This window comes from the organism of the source record quoted next, unplaced genomic scaffold, assembly GCF_019419815.1.
Source record: "Pyrus x bretschneideri cultivar Hongxiangsu unplaced genomic scaffold, Pyrus_bretschneideri_v1 Contig100, whole genome shotgun sequence".
NCBI lineage: Eukaryota > Viridiplantae > Streptophyta > Magnoliopsida > Rosales > Rosaceae > Pyrus > Pyrus x bretschneideri.
Window position 1 is genome coordinate 442,197 of NW_025999392.1, and position 21,438 is coordinate 463,634.

The 21,438-nt window shown below is 36.1% G+C and overlaps 1 protein-coding gene across 1 annotated transcript; it reads left to right on the forward strand.

The window, feature by feature from the left end:
• Window positions 1–17,795: 17,795 nt before the first annotated feature.
• Window positions 17,796–20,629, forward strand: LOC125470480 (delta-aminolevulinic acid dehydratase, chloroplastic-like). Its single transcript, XM_048569605.1, is given in 13 exon segments — window positions 17,796–18,089; window positions 18,222–18,333; window positions 18,438–18,511; window positions 18,637–18,705; window positions 18,786–18,869; window positions 18,977–19,046; window positions 19,157–19,212; window positions 19,316–19,437; window positions 19,611–19,682; window positions 19,778–19,859; window positions 19,939–19,950; window positions 19,952–20,017; window positions 20,299–20,629. Coding segments are annotated over 13 exon segments (1,266 nt in total). The 5' UTR covers window positions 17,796–17,810; the 3' UTR covers window positions 20,467–20,629.
• The last annotated feature ends 809 nt before the right edge of the window (window positions 20,630–21,438 follow it).

Here is a 21,438-nt window from a genome sequence, read left to right on the forward strand (position 1 = left end):
GTTTTACAAAAGGATGTTCAAAATATTGCATCAAAACAAATTTTTGCACGCTGGCAAGCCATATTAAGTATTTTTGATTTTGAAATTGAATACATTAAAGGCAGCCAGAATTGCATACCAATTTTCTGACCAGAGAATTTTTGCAGGGGAAGAATGGGTTCCAATCCTAATCAAAGAAGGCTTCCAGCCACTCTCACCCAAACCCCAGCACCAGTAAAACAAGAGTCTATTCCCGACTCTTCATCGACCCTCGCCATTACAAACAGATTCCCTCCATTAGGATCCACACTAGGAAATATCCGACCAAATTACCAAACAGCTTTAGCTACTCCTTTTGATCCTTACTCTTCAGTACGCTCTCCAACACCTTCACAACCCAAAACACCTAGCTATACTAAAACCTCTCCATATATCCAAAACTCCACTACTGAAAAGCTTTTTTGCATACCTCTTGACATTGATAAAAATCAACCTCCAGAACGCATTGCTAAACTGCTTTTGCCCCCAAATTCTCACTATCTCCCAGCAGCACCATACAAAAGCCTCAAATACTACCAGGCCATTCTCTCTAAGACTGAAAGCATTGCTATTAAACCAATCTACAGTACCACTCACCAAAATAAAATTTTATACCATTCACTTCACATTGGAAAATTTCTCATTGAACAAGATTAGGGTCTCCCACTTTATCATACCAAACCCCTTCACACCCAGCATGTTCTCATACCGAACAACAATTATAATTATTATGATTACATTCAAGCTTGGACTAATATTTTTCTTCATCAGACGGAAGATTTTAGTCATTCATGGTTTGTGACCTTTGATAAAAGTTTCAGATTGAGATTCCCAGCATGGTTTCCAGATTGGTGGGCTACTCATGGCCCAAATATTTCCCTTGTCCCTGATGATCTTCGTCAAGCACTAAACAATAGTTTCAAGACTGGTTTTGACCGAAGCCGTTTTGACAGCAGGGTTTCCTTATTCTCTTTATTCATGGCCAAGTACAAAGTTCCATGGATCTTAAAATGGAATTTCCAGTTAGACAACGGAGGAATTTTCAGGGCCCGGTGGGTGAAATGGTGGGACAAATTCAACTACCAAAAGATTATTGATCTAGTTCGTGCAGAATTTCCCCAGAGTTCGTCCCCAGCAATTACTGCATCTTCTTCGCAGGCCTTGCCAGACACTCAGCAATTCCCTGAACTCCCGAAAGCTCAAGAACCAGTTCAATCTCTATCAGACATTAGTCATCCTCCTCCCTCAAAGGAAAGTCCAAGTCAGCCAAATCCTCTAGCTCGAAGAAAGAAAAATCTGTATAGACTACCCAGCTTCTGGATATGGCCCAACTGCTCATGGCCGAAGCAGCAATGCTCCAGAAAAAGAAAGGTTCCGATTCGGACTCTGAGGCTTCTGATGCAAGATCTCAACCTCCCGCCAATTAGGCTGATCAGGTGGACCTTCAAGACACACAAGATCCGTTTGATTTTTGAAACTGCTTTATTTGCCCATGTGATTGTGTCAGCCCAACAACATCATCAGCAGTAGCTGCTATCATCTCTTCCGTAAAAAGACAAGGCATTATTCTCCAATAGTGAAAAACAAAAAGGTCACTATTCATCCAGCTTTTGTAAAAGAATCAAAGCATCTTCACTATTCATTTAACTTTTGTAAAAGAATCAAAGCATCTTCACTATTCACTCAACTTTTGGAAGAGAAAGAACGTGACTCCACAGTAAGGATTCTTCAGTCAGCCAGCTTTGCCAGCTTTCTCCTCATGCCAGCGGGATTCCCGTATTAAATTTGCAGTCCTCAATCATTCTCCTCCTTCTATAAAAGAAGAATTCATCTTCAGAAGAAGAACACGGGTTTTTTAACTCAATAGCTCAGTTCAATATCATCTCTCTGCTTATCCACAAAGGACAGAGAATATTTTCCAAACACTTGTAATACATATATAATTCAGGATGCCTGCGAGCTCCACCCTGTTTACTTGTTTCATCTGCCATTAGGCAATACCTGTTTGTAATCTGCATTGCAGTAAGTTTTTAATAAAACTTATTTTCAAAATATATTTGCATCATTACATTTAATTCATTAATTTCTTTATATGCTTTACTTCCGCACTCTGAATTCTATGGACGGCTATGCCGCCTGCTGCTGTTCTTTTTAATTCAATATATTGATATGCTTCTTTCTTTTATCTACTTTACTTCCGCACTCTTAATTTTATATATATATATATATATACAATCAGTGTTCAACTAGGAAACTAAATAAAGCTTATAAACAACCTACTTAATAAAGGACTCCTACTATTTACATTCCCTTTTTTTTTTCCTAATATTGACTCATGACTAACATATTACATGCCATTTAAAGTTCAAGCTATTTCAAATGGATGTCAAAACCGCATTCCTTAATGGATATCTTAATGAAGAAGTCTGCGTGGAACAACCTAAAGGCTTTGAAGATCTTCATAATCCTAATGATGTGTATAAACTTAGAAAGGCTCTTTATGGTCTCAAGCAAGCTCCTCGTACTTGGTATGACATGTTATCTTCTCATCTTCTTGCTTATGGTTACACACGTGGCTTAGTTGACAATACACTGTTTGTAAAGAAGGTGAAGTCTTATGTTGTGATTGCTCAAGTGTATGCTGATGATATTGTTGCTGGCTCCACCTCTGATTCTCTTATAAAGCAGTTCATTAATATGATGACCAATGAGTTTGAAATGAGCCTTGTTGGTGAACTAAACCACTTTCTTGGACTTTAAGTCAAACAAGAAAATGATGACATTTTCATCTTTCTAGCCAAATATGCTAAGAATTTAATGAAGAACAAAAGCTGCTAGATCACCAATGAGTACTTATGCCAAAATCCATAAGGACTCCAGTGGCAAGGATGTTGATCAAACTTTGTATAGAAGCATGATTGGAAGCCTACTTTATTTGACTGCAAGTAGACCATATATTGCTTTTACAGTTGGGTCAGAGCTCAGTTTCAAAGTTGTCCTAAGGAGTCTCATCTATTGGCAGTTAAAAGGATTATCAAATATATGGGTGGAACTACTGATTTTGGGCTACAATATACGCATGACACTAATAACAACTAGGTTGGATATAGTGATGTCGATTGGGCTGGGTGCATTGATGATCAAAAAAGTACTTCTGGGAAAGCTTTCTATGTTGGAAACAATTTGGTAGCTTGGCACAACAAGAAGCAAAACTGTGTCTCCTTGTCCACAACTGAGGCTAAATATGTTGTAGTTGGAAGTTATTGCACTCAATTAATGTGGATGAAGCAAATGCTTAGTGACTATGGTATCTCTCAATCCACCTTTCTTGTTTATTGTCACAATATGGTGCTATTGATATTTACAAGAACTCTGTCCAACATTCAAGAACCAAACATATTGATGTAAGGCATCATTTCATTAAAGATCTTGTGGAACGTAAAATTCTTAACTTAACCTTTGTGCCGACTGAAAAATAACTAGCTCACATATTCACTAAAGCCCTAGATAATTGAAGGTACGAAGATCTTTGATAGTCTATTGATCTTTGTGATATGAATTGAATAGGTTGTATAACCTACTTCCAAAAGTTGAATATTTTGTTGAGCCTTTATGCATGTTTTTGTGTAGACAATTATCTCATCAGATAATCTCATTTTGCTCTCTGTATGCATCTCTTATCTGTCATACATTGTTAGAGATATGTGGATTAGCCTTGGATAATTTTTCATTGTGATGTTAAAGGTTTTCCCAATTATCTCAGATGGCTTCTGAAAAATATTTTTCCAATCATCCAAATCTAGTGGTGTTTTTGAATTTAATGTGCTTTGGTCCTAAGTGAGTGGTAGTAACTTACTCTATAATTTGGACCATGTCCCAACTCTCTTCTTTTTGTCCTCTCCCCAAAATCAAAACAAAAAAAATCAAATGGGAGAGTGTTTTATGAAAGGGGTCTTCAAAAGAAAGTATATATTATCAAATGGGAAAATCCTTTCATTTTGGCTTTCCATGCTATGTTATGTGTAGTGCTTCAAGATCCCCCTATGTAGGTCATGTATCAAATTCTCTTAAATATCAATGGTGATTCATCAAATTTTCACCTTTATTCAAATGACCTTGGCATTTCTCAAATTGGTGCCTTATTCAAAGTTCCTCACCAAAGTTGGTTTTTCCTTCAAGGCTTATACCTTACTTTTTGCAAGTCTTGCCCATTGTCCATATTATGTAGGAAGTGTTGTTTCTTAAGGTCAATGGATTATTAAAAGCTTGGTTAACTTTGAAAATGCTTTTGAGATTAAATGCTTGGTTTTATGATTTCAAGAGGCTATCACCAATCTTATACCCTTACCTTGTCACATCACAGTTGCATCATGAGCAAGTGTTCATCTCTGTATTACTGTCTTTGTATGCCCTTGAAGAGTTGTCTCTTGAGAATTGCATTGCATATTATTTTTCCAAGCACTTGTCTTATCAATATCTCTTGGAAGTTTATCAATATTCAAACTATTTTTTCTTATCCCTCTCATGGCTTGTGCTTTAGTTGTAGTTTATTTTTGCAAAGATTCAACTGTTATCTTGATTTTTATCATCTTAATGAGCTACATCCAATTATTTGGGTACATTATTCTATGATTATACTCAAATTTTTTTGTTGAGTCACTGTCCCTTGTTAGATAAATGAAGTCATGATTCAGAATTATGGGGGAGTATGTTTAAATGAAAAGCATCAATTCTAGAGGAGTTCATTACCATTACATGGATCCTTTCTAAGGGAGTTGGATACTTACATGTGCTTATTTGTTGCTTCACTTTGCTTGGACATGCTCATATGATACATTGCTCATTCCTTATCCGTTGTGCTTTTGTTGTTCTTGCATTGTGATATGCTCCAAATTTGAAAATTGATGTGATACTTTGCTTTCTCCTTGTCTTACCATGACAAAATGGGGGAAAAAAATTTTTAATTGTGTTTTATTACTTTGCAAGTTAGCCACCTATGATAAATTTCACTTGTTCTTGTCAAAATTTGTTGTTTTGCAAGATCCATTCCTTTGTTCATTTCTTGAGTGTGGGTGAGTGAAACTAGCTTTAGGCTTGGGGTATTTTATCAAGGAAAGCCAAAGGGGGAGATTGTGAAGTCTAGACTTTTAGGTTTGGTTTTCCTTGTCAACATTGTGAAGGCACCACATGCTTAATCTAGCTTTAGGATGTTCTCTGTTTATGGGTTGTGTCTACTATGAAGAAAAGTAGAAGGATGGGATGCATCTCACTTCAAAAGGTTTATTCATGCATGCGCATTTCATGCCTACATTCCTGCTTCATTCGGACTAGCTTAGTTGTCTAGTCAGGCTTGCGCGTGGATTTCCAGCAAATTGAGCATGCAAATTAAGATTTTGCTCACATGGGCTGACTAATACCTTTTTACTAGCTTTTAGTTGTGGATCTACCCATATTGTTTTGTAGTGTGACACGTGTCTCTTGTCCTTGCTAACTAAAATGAAGCATCCTTTTTGCTTATATCTTTGGCTAAGGTTTCTTTTCTCTCTTGGGGTTTTCAGATTATATTTTTTAGAGAGAGAAGTTAGAGAGAGATAGAGTAGTTATTCTTCCTCCTCATTTATGAAATCCTAGTTGCAAAGCCTTCCTTCATGCATTAAACACCCAATCATCGAAGAATAAGGTTGCACTATCTTTGATTTTGCATTATATTTATGGTCAAGTGTTTCGAATTTCAAATCTTTAAAACTAACTCATTTTAGGATTCTCGTTGGTTTCTTCCTTCAATAGTTTACTGGAGAAACTTACTAGACATTTGAATCCAGATTTGCACATCATTGCCATATCATCATATTCATACTTCGTGTGTTGGGCCACAAGGTGAAGAGCTTAAAAGAGCTGACTTTGTGAAGACTGAAAGAATCCATCTTATGTGAGGCAAGGTTGCACAAAGGTAAAGCTGCTCTATAGACTAGGTCTAGGAATTGAGTTTTGCATGGTACTTTGTAAGAACCTTGATTGTACTTGTGGATCAGACTCAGTGGAGTGTCATTGGTTTTTTAACCCATAGGTGGGTTTTTCCGACAAAAAATATCTTGTATTATTTATAGGGTGCCACATATCTCACATAACTACATTCTACATGTATTAGTTGAGTATTTAATTAGTATGTGCTCACAATCTTGCTCAATTGACACATTAATAATTTGGAACGAACTGAGGTTTTCCTTACTAGGGTAGCTTTTGGTATTTGAAATTGACTATTAAATCTTTGATTTATCGATTAACAATTCTATCTTAGTTGACTAGTGGGCTTGACTAGTTAGGCTAACAAATTATCATTTTTATATACAGGATATTCTGCATGGTACCAATTTCAGGTATGGATTTGCTTCAACAGAGGCTTACTGAACAGACCCTCCAACTTTGGCTGGAGCCTACCGGAACCCATGTCTGGGTCTGTCTCGATCAAAATCCAATTTTGAGTTTGTTTTTACAACATATGATAGCATTAAGGCCTGTTAAGGTGTGGCATCATGCTTGAAGTGTGATCCTTGGCACCTAAGGCCTAAAACTTCAAGAATAAAGGATATTATTCCCGAATCTCAACTCTACAGAATCTATTTTTGTCTCGATGGAATAGATCATTGGTTATACACTTGTTCTTGCCCCTACAAATGTCGTTAAGGAGTACCATTCTTGTAGTCAATTTGTGAGACTAATTTTGCTCCACCAAACACCATTAAAAAAGCAAAATTTTGACTTGAATGACCTTGTTAGCCAAATCCTCTTAGTAACTTTGGTTTACTTTGTGAACAATGTTCTATGTTCTTCGATTCTCATTTGGTGTTTGTTTTAATTATGGATATGTTATTGATATTATCTTCGAATATGAGGTAATTGAATCATGTTTCTTGTATACATGTGACCAAATTCAATTAAACAAATGATTAGGTACGAATGTGGGAAAGTTAGTTGTCTAGATAAATGCGATACTAGGCACACTAACTTATATACCTAAATCACATCTCTAGCAATGAATAAAAATGAAATAAATGATAGATAGCATCAATAGGTAGGATCTTGTGCCTAAGTGTCCCAAATGGATAGAAACTTAATAAATGATAGATAGGATGAATAGGTACGAAACAAGACTCCCTAAGCTTTCCAATAATGGATAGATGGTGTGGATTCTCTATCTCAAAATTAAAGATTTTCTTACAAACTTGACTTTTGTAGTAGGAACTTGAACTGGTGTTGTTACCCTTGATATAGCGTCACCCTTGGATCGAGCTGACGCTCTGATACCAACTGATATAGGGTGTAATGGATAAAAATGAAGTAAAATGATAGATAGGATGAATAGATAGGGTCCACTATCTCCTAGTGCGAAGAGAGACCTGAAAACCTTATAAAATTTAGTTATAGTACCAGCCTATGACGTAGACACTAAAAACAAAAACTGAACAATCTCACAAAGAGAAAGGCACAAAATTGAAATAGAGAAACACTCTGACTATTTTCATTAATAAAAAACGTCCAACCTCCCCACCATCTAGCAAGAAGTGGGTTTTATCACTAATTTGTAACTTATATTTAGAATTTAAAAGGACCTTAAACTTAATAACACTTAAAATTGAAAATTACATAAAGAAAGGTTATTATCAGCCATAAAAACGTCATGGTTGTTATAAGCAGCCAAAAAAAGCTCCTAAGCTATTATTGAGTTTATTAAGTCCTACTTAATTATGTTAATCAATCAATTTATCCTAACGATCCATAAATGAACTAGTCATCATATCTACATCAGCCTACAAGCACACTTTGCCAAGTTGTGCCGCCGCAGTATACGAATATGGGTTCTCAAAGAAGGATGTGAATCTTTGTCAATCATGATTCTCCTTCACACTAGCTCTCTTAGAGCCCTTGCATGTGATCTTTGTACCACTCATTTGCGATTGTCACTTCAATGAGACAGTTTTTTCGCTGTTAAGGGGAGATAAGAACGTTAACATTCCTATAGAATGACGCGAATTTGCATGGACGTTGCCCACTATGTCTCATCTCGATCCCTATACCTCACAAATGCAATAAGCAAGTGTGATGAATTCTAGCTTTCAAAATGTTTCTCCAGACATACTCCTATGATCTAGCTAAAGTGATGAGATCATATACCAGGTGAAAACTTTCATATACCAGGTGAAAACTTGCCTGCAATGATAGACGTACCTAATAGGCGTCGAGTCAACATCCCCGAAAGGTATGCCACCCTTATTGGATGGTTTGGCCGCCCTTGTTAGACGGTCCGGTACACTGATGAATAGCCAATCAATTTGTCTCAGCCTGAAGCACAATAGTTCACTTGGTTTATAAGATTCACTTCCCTAGAAGTGAAAGGTCATGGCACAAAATGAATCCATACTCGATGGCTATTTCAAATCATTTTCATCCCATGAGATTAATCCGGATTACTCCTTAGACTTGAAGTCTTGGTCTAGTATACTAGTGTGGATGAGATATGGAATAGGAATAAGATTATCATCGATGATGTTTTCACTTATATAGTAGCTACCGACATAAATGAAAAGAGACGATATTGAACCATGTTCTATTGATTAGTGACAACGTAAAACTAATTGCACAACTGAAATTACAATCCAGGTTAAATTCCTTACTAAAGTGTGTTTGGACCTATCGTTCCTATACTACCAAAGGTAACCTTGCTGTGTTACAAGTGGGAAAGGAAGCGTAGTGAGATGAATGAAATAGTGCAAAGTAATGCACATCTTACGGTGCAAGGTCTCTCTTAAACGCTCTGTGATTGACCGCAGCATTATGAAATATGGTTAGTGTCTCTCCATGGGGATATTGATAAAGAGATTTACATGTAACTTCCCGAAGAATTACATGGACTGGTTCAAATATTTCTAAACCACAAAACACCTCTTAACTTGTTTGAGGCGTTCACTTACGGATTGAAGCAATCTGGCGGATGTGGTATACCCGTCTAAGTGATTATTTGATCAGTCAGGGATATGAATGAATGCCCTTGTGTGTTAAAATATGAAGTTATATTCCGAGTTGCTAGAGTTGCAGTTTATGTCAATAACATGAATCTCACTAAGACTTTGGAAGAGCTTGAGAAAACTACCTCGCATCTGAAAATGGAATTTGAGATGAAGGATCTTGGGAAAACTCATTTATGCTTTGACCTAAAGTTTAAGTGCTCTTCTAAAAATATTTTGGTTTACCAGTCGAACTACACCTTGAAGGTGTTACATTTGAGTATACCTATGATCTTCCATATGCTATATGCAAATGAGACCCTTGAAGAGGTTAAGGACTCCGAAGTTCCATATTTGAGTTTAACTTTGTGCTTTGTTGTACTTAGCTCATTGCATTAGGCAAGACATCTCATTCGATGTTGATCTACTGGTAATGATGCAGCACCGCGCCTACACATAGCCACTAAATTGGGTAATAAAGATGTTTTTTCTGCTACCCTGAAAGATACTACGAACTTGGGCTAATCCTAATGCATTCTAAGCGAATTCGACCTCCTAGTTCCTCAGAATGATGCTGACTTTATTTGTTATGTTGACACTGGTTACTTATAAAACCTGCACAAGGAACATCCCTAAATGGTTATGTCTTTATCGTTAGGGATGTCTCAATATCTTGGAAGTCCACGATATGACCTTAGTTGCGAAATCTTCTAATCCTTCCAAGACTCACCTCGCTTCATCATGCCACATGTGAGACATGGTTGAGATCTCTTATTGAGCATATTCAAAGTACCTATGATGTTTTCATCCATCATTAAGTCTCAACGATGATCTATGATGACTATACTGCATGTATCTACCTGACCAAGACATGACACATCAATGAAGTTAATGCCAAGCCATATTACGTTTACATCACATCAGTAAAGCATTAGGAGAATGACGTCAAGCAAGCCGATCCGAGACGACATTATCGACCCTAACATGACATCATTGTCGAATTGAACCTTCTGGAAGCTTGTCCGAGGAATCGGTATGCCTAACTATTATATGCAATGCTTGTAGTTTTCATTTGGAAGTTTTGTCAAACTAAGGAGGAGTATCCAAAAGTATACTCACTTGTTCTTAATGTACTATTTTCCCCTATGATTAGGAGAATTTTTCTCATTGGGTTTTTGCTACCTAACTAAGTTTTGACGAGGCACCTATCCTAGGCTAATTATACCCTCGTGAGCTATTCTACTTGCATCCAAAAGACGTTTAGTTTTGACTTAATACAACTTCTCACTTTTCTCCTTAGTCTATGGGTTTTTATCCTACCTTGGCTTTTACCATAACGAGGTTTTGTGAAGTTTACCTTTTATGCATTCATCCGTTGATTTGAGACTCCCATTCGCTCATTGTGCTAACGACTTCATCAATTGTACTTACTTTATTGTTGAAGACCTGATGCGCTATTTATTTGAGTATTTACACACTCAAGGAGGAATGTTGCAATCCTATTAGATTAGGAATGTGATCATGTAAATCCTATCATATCTGGGATATCTTTATGGGATTCTACCAAATCTCTTAAACTAGATATTATCCTATTAGAGTTGTAATCCTATTGGGGTAAGGAATTTACCTTCCCACTAATATAAATAAAGGCATAATTGGTTGTTTTTTGTTAGTAGTTAGATTGCCATTTGTATTCTTTCTCCTATTATTGTTTAGGATATCTTAATCCGATTATGTTTTGTATTCCTTCTTCCCATCAGTTTTGTCTTTTTTCTTTCTTTAATTAGGTTTCTTTTTACTATGCATAGTAGGATTCTATTTGGACCCAAATTAGTGGTTTACTATGCCCTGACCTAATATTACAACCCTTGTAAAGACCTTTGATCTTTGATGTTGTAATTATTTACATTAGTGGAGGGTTGATATGAAGAGTAAGTTTATGGGGTTTATATTGCTTATCATGATTTGAGTGAAACACTTTGCTCTTTAATGTGTGATCTTTTTTGCGAGTGATATTCATGGTGGAGGATTTGAAGTTGGTTTGCATATACCTATCCGTGTTAAGTAAGTTGTATTGATATTGGTTATTTCACTCATTACACTTGAGAATGTTATGTAAGGTTTGGTTAATTCTATTTGGAAAAGTATTTAATTCTTTTAAGTTTGGTGACCTTTTGTAGATCGCACCAAGTCTAATTTATGGAAGGTCTATTGTTTTTCTTGATGTCTTTTATTTTTGTTTTGCTCGAGGACTAGCAAACAATAAGTTTGGGGGTATTTGATAGGTCCATTATTTCTCATATTTTCGTGTTAATTATCCCTAAGTTTTGTTAAGGAATTGATTATAAAAGAGCCTTATTACTTTGCTTTCCTTCATTTCAACCAATCTGCGCAATTATGACGTTTTTGGTGATAAATCGACTTTCCGAAGGAATTTTGATGCAAGGCCAATTGGAGAATAAATCTAAGAGGTTGAAGATCATTGTATCCAAATTTCATAATTCCCCATATAGTCGTTCATTCCAGTTTTACAAGTCAATCTCGCAAGAGTTGCATTCTCGTCAGAATTACGCAGTTGTGCAAGAATGAAGATTGCAAGCCATTCCCGATTTTTCCTAGTGGCATACGATATGTGCTTGGAAAGATAAGACATAACATTATGTTTCTTTTCCAAAAGATAAATTGACCCCAAAATTGGTGTGCAAGATAGAAGATGTGTTTCCCAAGCCAAAAATGATTTTTTCTTAGTTTGTGTCTTTAATTGTTTAGGAGTTTGTTTTATTGTTGGAGAGTTTCTTCAATACCTTTTAGGGCTTTCTTTGTATATTTAAGGTGTCCTAAACTCTCTCTACAAATCGACCCACACCATTACACAATTCACCATCGCCACATTTCACGAAGAATAGCTCAGGGACTTGCCTTGCCATGGACTCCGGGTTCTATCTTTCTTTTATTTTTACTTCTATGTGTGACTAAGTTATTTTCTAAGGTTTATGGTGAAGCCATGACATGAATATTTGCGAAGTACTTGTTAATTGTTATTCGATTATATGTCATATTATATTCTTAATCCTTGTGCGTATTTTACTTCTGATTCGATTTTCTAATGACTGATCACATTTAGGAATTTTGCATCTAGATATTTGGATAAATATATGAGGATGACCGATCAATTAGTTTTATTGGAATTAAGATTAAGAAGAGTAGACAAACTAGTGAGGATGACCAATATCAAGCTGGTCCTACTTGGTTGACATGATTCTTCTATGCATAATGGGTTTTTATGTGTTTAATTATATGCCAAACCAATAGGATATAATTATATGCAGAGGTACATGAGTTGATGTCTAACCACGGATTAATTCATACCTTAGAAAGAACAACCTTTACATTGGCATGATAATTGGATGGTAGTTGGCTCTAGGAAAAGTAAATAGGATTGTTGTTGGTGGATTCATAACCTTAGACTTCCATTGTTTCTCAATTTCTTCTTGTGTAGTGTGTTTATTTTAATTAATTATCTTTTCCTTTTCTTGTTAAGTTTAGTCTTAGTCAATTATTCAATTCAATCTATCCTTTGTTTGTTTAATTAATTTAGCATGATTAATCGGTTCAATTGGTAATAAAGCAATTCATGTGCGATAGACCTCATATTTGTATATATTATTACAACTGATTCGTGCGTTTGCAAGTTTAATTTGATTTAAATTAATCTATTATTTAGGTTAGTTTAAATACACATCAGTGAGCAACAGAAAATTGAAATATTGGCCATACAAAGAGATTGGCTGAGAAGGCAAGCTCAATTGTACATTAGTTGCTCAAACTAACGTACAAGTCAGCATATAGATTGGACTGTCATGATTTTTGGATATGTTATAGAAAAGATGATAAGGAGAAACTATTAAGATAAAGTATTTCTGTTTGAGCTCAGTAAGTTGGAGTTTTGAATCTCCAAACATGACTGCAGGGTTTTCTGTGGGTTTTCAAGGCTGTGATAGTATTTTGATGATCTAGAATGAATGGACCAATTGGATCTTTCTGGGATTTGGATATGTTATGGTAGGGAGCAATAGGAAAAACTTTTATGAAGTAAGTGTTTCGATTTGAGCTACGGAAAATGGGGTATAGGTACTCATAATATAGTTGTCTAGTTTTTAGCGGGATTGGAGACTGGGTTGGTATTTCACACATTTAGGATCATCTCACCTTGGATTCTTCTGCAATTTGGATATATTTTAGGTACTGGGCAAATGAACAACTTTCATGAACGAAATATTTGAATCTGAGCTACGGATGATGGTGTTTTGGTTGGTTAAATAGGTAGGACGAAATTCTAGTTTTTGGATATCTTTCTTTTGAAGAAGATGAAAGTGATGGTGAGTTTAGTGGAGATACTATTAGGTAAGCTTGAATGCATTTTCTGCGATATTTCTTTCACAGATTCTCAGGGTGGAGTAAAGGTAGATTTTCGATGGTTTGGTGGGAGTGCTTCTCATGGCAATGATCTCAAAATGTAAATGTATAAACAACACAAGGTTTAAGTAGTTCGCCAAATCGACTACATCCACTAGGATTTGCTTTCATTTGTATTTCACTATGTATGAGAGACTTACAAAACTCAATAAAAGATGGCTTAAAGCCTTTACATAAGGTAAAACAATGGATGATGAAAGAGGAATAGTCTCAAAAGGAAAGGACTTCATCTTGCTGGTGCGATGTTGTTCCTGTGTTCTTCCCCTAGTTCTTTTTATGGAGAAAGAAATGAAATCTTCAATTAAGCCTTCAATGATACGTTTCATACTTTGTGCTACACTTGGACATCTAGCATTAGAAACATTAGTAATTAATGGTGCTTATAATCATTATCATGCATGTGGACAAATACTCAAAGGCCACATCCATACTATATGAGATATAAAATCCCACCTCAACCTATCTAGAGTAGTGATTAACCCCTTCTCTTAATTCTCTAATGGTTGCCAAAACACCACTTAGCCTTTGTTAGAAAAATCAGCCAAACTCGTATAATCCCATCTTAATCTTAGCTCTCCAATTCAAACTAAAAACATGTCTAACTAAATACGAATACGAAATAATACTAGCTAGTTCTGAAATAATTTTGTAACAAAATGATGTTACGTTGAGACAAGTTTACATATCGAAAGTATAGGTTCTTGTATAAAAGAAATCTAACAAAACCATTACATTTGGAATAAATACAAGTACCTACACACACACACACACACACACACACACACACACACACACACACATATATATATATATATTATAATACGGGGTGTTACACTTGCCACCACTTTGACTTATCTTGATCCCTAAACTTTACAATGAGAAAATGAAGTGTGTAGAATCCTTAATCTTCATAGTGTAGCTCAGAACCTACCATATGCCTTTACTAATCTAGTGACAGTCACAAGATCACATATTCCTCATGCAAATGTCCCTGAAATGTTCCTAATGAACGAAAAATGATATTGGCAGCTAACAGTCATCCCTGAAACAAGGTAGCCTAGTTGGTTTGAAAGACAAGCTTTCCTGGAAGAGCAAAGTAACAACAAATGTAGAGACATGGTCAGTCATCTCAAGTCTTGCTCCTTCTGTTACTACCTCGTTTGTTCCACAACTTGACATTGTTCTAGATCATGGGAATGTCCTGGACACAGGACCTTAAAATCTTGATCTCGAGAACTTTAAGATTTCTGTAAACTATATTTGTTAGTAAAACATCTGGAAACTGAACGAGATCATCATGTGTTTGCTTATGTGGTGGCAACCGAAATAGAAAAAGAGCGATGACATTGAACCATGATCCATTATTAAAGCGAACGTCGATTCGACTAACAAAATGGAAAGAGACAATCCAGGTCGAACTTGATTCCTTAACAAAACGTCCCGTGTTCAGACCAATTGTTCCATCACCTTTGGACGTGAAACCCGTAAGCTTCAAATGGGTATTCATAAGGAATCGTGATGAGAATAATGAGGTCGTACTATATAAGGCCCTTTTCGTGGCATAAGGTTTCTCACAATGGCCTAGGATTGATTACGAGGAGACATATTCTCTCTTAATGGACATTATTACATTTCACTACTTAATTAGTTTAGTTTTTTTTCCCAAAAAGTGAATATGTAGCTTATGGACATGGTCAATGTGTATCTTTATACAGATCTAGATATGGAGATTTATATTGAAGTCCCAAAAGGACTAGTTATACATGTGTTTCCAACCATGGAACACTTGGGTTAAAGCGTTCGTTATATGGTTTGAAATAATTTGGAAGTATGTGGTACAAAGTTTAAGTGAGTACTTGATCAGAATGAGATATGTGAATCACAAATTGTGCCCATGTGTGTCCATTAAGACAACCAATTTTGGTTTTGCGATAATTGCAGTTTATGTCGATAACATGAACCTCATTGGAACTTCAGAAGATATCCAAATGACTGCTATACACTTGAAAAAGTAATGTGAGATGAAGGATCTAGGTAAGACTAAGTATTTATTGGCTTGTAGATTGAGCACCGTAAAAAGGGGATCTTAATCCACTAATCGAACTACACTAAGAAATAGTTGCATCGATTTAACTTCTTAGAAGTAAAGTCATCTAGTACTCACATGGCCTTTCGATCTTTGGATCCAAAGAAATACCCTTTCTGTCCTAAGGAAGATGATGAAGGCATCCTTGGATCAGATTCCCTTATCTTAGTGCAATTAAAGCTTTATTATACTTAGCTCCTTGTACTAGACCAGACATCTCATTTGCTGTGAATCTTTTGACAAGATACAATTTTGCGCCAACACGCCACCACTGGAATGACATCAAACACATATTCCAATCCCTTAAGGGTACCATGGATATGTGCTTGTTCTATAACTGCAGATTCAAGAAGTCTGATGCACTACTTATTGGATTTGTCAATGATGGGTAACTGTATGACCCTCACAACACATGTGGGTCTCATCTCGATTAGAGAGATGATACAAATGATGATACAAATAGATGGTAAGATTAACATTTACATGTTGGGAATATAATGCATTTTGAATTTGTTATGTTATTGGTACTTATAGTGATCTTTGGCACCAATTGTTTTTCAGTATTGACATGTTATTGTTATTATTGTTAAACTCAGATAATTTTGGGTTGTGTAGGAAAATTACATAAGATAAACCATTAGATTATACATCAATAAAAGACAAGGAGTCCATATGATAAACAATTTGTGAAGTCAACTAGACGAAAAAAAAAAAATTCGAGAAGGGATATCATTCACATGTTAGGAATCTTCCAAATCTGAAAAGACCACTATATTCTTGAATTAGACAAAAAAAAAAGACAAATTTGACCGAAAGACCACTCGTGCAACATAGAGTTAAGTTGGAGAATGGGAGAAACTAATATGAAAGTTGAGGGGCAAAAACTAAACATGGGTAAAGTTGATGAACCTATGATACCACACACCCTTAAATAAAAAAAGGGACCAAACTGGTCCAACAACCACCTCTCTTTCTAGAAAGATTTTTCAATATGCCCGGAATACAGAATGATACGCCATATATTATTATACAGGTGAATTCTTTTCCTCGTGTCCCTCTATTTGTACAATAATAGTGTTCTAGCCACCCTTAAAAATCTCTCCTCTTTATTAAGCATTTCTAGCTCGTGGCAACTCAAGGGGGCGTTTGGGGTGTACAAAAGGTGCAGTGGCACAACGCCCAAAATTTGTATAGGCCCTCAAAATTTTTGATCTTCGTATATGATTATTAAATATGCATATAAATTTTTTAATAAAAAAGTTTTTGGCTGAAAAGAGAAATTACTATTATATGATTTATTTATATTGTAATTGACTAAGTAGAGTTTATAGTTAATATATTGATTTTCCACTTTTCTCTAGCAATAAAAACCTTGTGTATTACTTTCTTCAACTTTTCTTTAACAATAAAAAAACTAACTTATGTATTACTTTTTTTACAAACAAAAATGTATTTTCGTAGTTCTCTTTCAATCGTGCTGCATTTTTTTTTATTTTTATGAATAAGCTCCTTTAGGCCCGGCCAGCCTGTAGAGTTTTTGGGGTTTTCCGACTTTTCCTAACTCAAGTTCAGGGTCGTTATGAATAGGACAAATATACACTAAGCTTTTGAAAGATTATTCAATTAGTAATAGTGAGGTGTTGATTTTTTTTTTTTGGTATTATTTATAGGCTTGAACTCTAAATCATAACTTCATGGCAATTGAAGATTATTCAATTAGTAATAATGAGATTTTTTTTGTTTTTTTGTTTTAACAAACGATATTATCTACATCAAGGGGTAGAGCTTAGCCTCACAATAGGTTGCAATAATGTGGTTCAAATTCACCTTTGGTGAGAATCGAATCTAAGACCTCTCACTCACAAGTAAAGAAGAATACCACTAAACCGTAATACTAAGTAAGTAGCGAGATGCTCATTTTAATTAAGTTTGAATATTAATTGTTGATTTACCTATAATACATTGTCCAAAAAATAAATTTTTTCTAATAATGATATTTTTTGTTAAATGATAATGATATTTTTTGTTAAATGATAATTATTACTAATAAAAAATAAATACGTTAATTAACGGTTGAGAATAATAGTTCAAATGTCAGTAACGGCCCCATAGCAACTAGCTTTCGAAGTTCAGTTTATCGGATTGAAGATAGATAGAGGGCTCCTCTGTCAGCATCTTTAGCCATCTCTCTCCTACAGCCACCTCTCTTTCTGAAGCATTTCCAGCTCATGGCCTCAACAATTGTTAACGTGGGACCCATCCAGGGTCTGGATCGTCTCCGACCCGCAAAAGCTCTGAAACTAAATTCGGGTCGGATCCAAATCAAGACCACCCGCCCACAGCGCCTGTCCACCATAAGAGCCAGCGACAGCGACGGATCTCTTGGGAAGACCCGGCTCAGCGACGCCGAGTGCGAGGCCGCCGTCGTCGCAGGAAACGCGCCACAAGCACCGCCGGCGCCTCCTAAGCCCGCCGCGCCATCTGGAACTCCGGTGGTGTCTTCACTTGTGAGTAGCTGAACCTTCAAATTGCTAAACTTGGGTTGTAGGTTTTGATGGTATTTTGTTTTGCATCAAATTTTGATATAAAAATGTGAAATTTGGGTTGTGGGTTTTAATGGGTGTTGATTTTTGTGTCAGCCGATCGGTCGGAGGCCTCGCCGGAACCGAAGGTCGCCGGCGCTAAGAGCTGCGCTTCAGGAAACAAGTTTATCCCCTGCTAATTTTGTGTACCCACTTTTTATTCATGAAGGTTTGCTTGCTTGCAACCCATTTGTTGCTATAAAGTTTTGCATTTTACAACGTGTTCATGTTTAAACCTCTGTGAATTTTGCAATTTTTGTGTAAATCTTTCAGGTCAGGACGACACGCCGATTGGGGCTATGCCAGGATGTTATAGGCTTGGTTGGAGACATGGACTTGTGGAAGAGGTGAAGTAGCTTGGCTCTATCTGTTCTGTTTAAGCTTTTTGGCACTGGCTCTGAGGTTTTTCTGGATATGATATTTTTATTGGATTTGGGAATTACTGGTTCTAAGTATGTCTTGTGTGGAGCAGGTTGCAAAGGCTCGAGATGTTGGTGTCAATAGTATTGTGCTCTTCCCCAAAGTTCCAGATGCTTTGAAGGTTTTACTCTTTATCTCGTGCTTTTGCTCAACTGTTCTGTAGAATGATGTAGTATAATTGGATAGGTTTCTGCCTTTTAGAATTCAACAGGTGACGAAGCCTACAACGATAATGGTTTAGTGCCGCGAACAATACGGTTGCTGAAGGACAAATACCCTGATCTTGTAAGTTTACGTAGCTCATTTAGTCTTTTTAATCAGCTTGGCCTTATGTATTTATGTGTTCTTATGTGTGGAAGAATGTCATTTTGCTTAATTGTCTCATTCGTCAGGTTATCTACACTGATGTTGCTTTAGATCCATATTCCTCTGATGGGCATGACGGTATTGTTAGAGAGGATGGTAAGTCACATATGCCATGACTCATGAGAAGTGCTCTTTCTAGAAGAGGTTATGTTTCGTTCATATATACATTCTGTTATTGATCGCAAAACTTATTTTTGGTGCTGTAGGAGTTATTATGAATGATGAGACGGTACACCAATTATGTAAGCAAGCTGTTTCCCAGGTAATTGTGGCAGTCCTATATGTGTAATTTCTCAATTGTAAATTTTGTTCAATAGAGATATATCAGTAACATACTGTTTGCCACGTTCACCTCTTATCAATAGGCCCGAGCTGGAGCAGATGTTGTCAGTCCCAGTGACATGATGGATGGCCGTGTGGGAGCTATTCGAACTGCTCTTGATGCCGAAGGTTTTCAGCATGTTTCTATCATGTCTTATACAGCAAAGTAATTCGATCTTGTCACTACACTGTTTCTTTTGTTGATCATTAAAGGAAATTTCATTATTTTTTAAGACCCCACAAGGCATGCACTTTTAGGCATTTCTTACATGAACTTTCTCGAGTTGCACTGGGTGAGATTTATACTTGGATTGAGGAACGTCCTTGTGTTGCAAACAGGTATGCAAGTTCATTTTATGGTCCATTTCGGGAAGCCTTGGACTCGAATCCACGTTTTGGTGACAAGAAAACGTATGTAGCTCATTGGAGTTAAACCTTATGCTAATTTCATTTATATTTGGGCTATTGCTGACTTGGCATATAAAATGTGGCTGGAAAAACAAAAGTTATCAGATGAATCCCGCAAATTATAGAGAGGCTATGGTTGAGGCAAATGAAGATGAGTCTGAAGGAGCTGATATCCTCTTGGTTAGTGTTGCTTTAAATATTTGTGTGAAGCTACTTAATGGCAGAAACTCTAGTTCTAAAACTATGGAATAATTCACAGGTGAAGCCTGGTACTACCATATTTAGATATCATAAGATTACTCCGGGATAACTCTCCTCTGCCAATAGCTGCATATCAGGTGAGTCTTGTCATAAATGACCTCCTTATTGTACCGTTCTTTCCCGAACAGGAAGTTTTTTTACTCCATATTAAGCTTCGAACACACAATGCACTCTTCTTGAATCAACACATATGTGAGTCTTGGAAACATGTCATGTTTATTTGAAGGTAGACGATTGATAACTGTAGTGAGTAGTAGAAATGTTATCGTTTCCTGTAATGTGCTGATTGATTAATTAGAACTCCACTCCTGGCCTGTCTGTAAAAGTGTGCTTATTTTCTGGAAAATTATCAATGCAGGTTTCCGGTGAGTATTCAATGATCAAGGCAGGTGGGGTTCTGAAAATGATTGACGAAGAAAAGGTTATGATGGAATCGCTCATGTGTCTCAGAAGGGCCGGTGCTGACATAATCCTCACATATTTTGCCCTGCAAGCTGCCAGAACTATATGCGGTGAGAAGAGGTGAGACTTGTAAACTAGGAAATGTTTGTCGAGGAAAACCACGGAAGATTTCTGGAGCTTGTTTTGTAAGTCGTAGAATGAAGTTCGTTTGTAAAAGCATGATTAACCAAAGTTTGTTATTCAGACAGTAAAGGAGTAATAGTAGCTTGAAACTTGGGTGTTTTATACCTTGTTCATTGTCTCCAAGTTTAATGTGCACTACCAATATCACTACCCTTTTAGCATTTAGTGTAAAAAGAACAGAAAGAAAACATATTTGTTTACTTGGTACAGTTTCACATCTTTTAAGATAAAAGATATTTGTTTTCCGAATGCGTTTCTCTTGTTTATGTTTGCTCATTAACCAATTAAAGTACAGACATGGTTACTAGTACGAGGATGAGAAAGAATGGATACGAGGTAAACATACCTCTTGGTTATTTTGTACCTTCATTTTTCATGTATGTGATACCTAAAGTTAATGAGATTCACCTACTTTTTCGTTCATTTGGTTGTTAATAAAACACAATCAAATACACTCATTTCTTCCCATTTCATCTCTTATAAAGTAACATGCCCTTGTTAGATTTGTGGTGATTTGAGTCATTTAAACCGTTGGTGGTTTGAGTAAAAATGCAATGTGTAAAATTCAAGGCACTGGTGAGATGTGACATTGGATCAACTTTGTGAGTGTTAGTGGAGTTTGGTGTAAAAAGAGATGATTTAAGAGGAATCCCACTTAGTATGACGTTTTAATTATATTCTTCTTCATTTATAAGTAAAAGGTTTTAGATTCGATTTTTCTCAAATATGAATTTGAACACATTATTAAGGCTAACCTAGTGTGAGACATAGACTACTCTCACCCTCTTAGTGTACATCATATCATTTGTTAAAAAAAAAACGAAAAAGATGAATAATGACTCTTCCCTAAAATTTGGAGATCGGCAAACCTAAAAATTAACATAAATATAGGAATGCGTTATTCACACTCTTT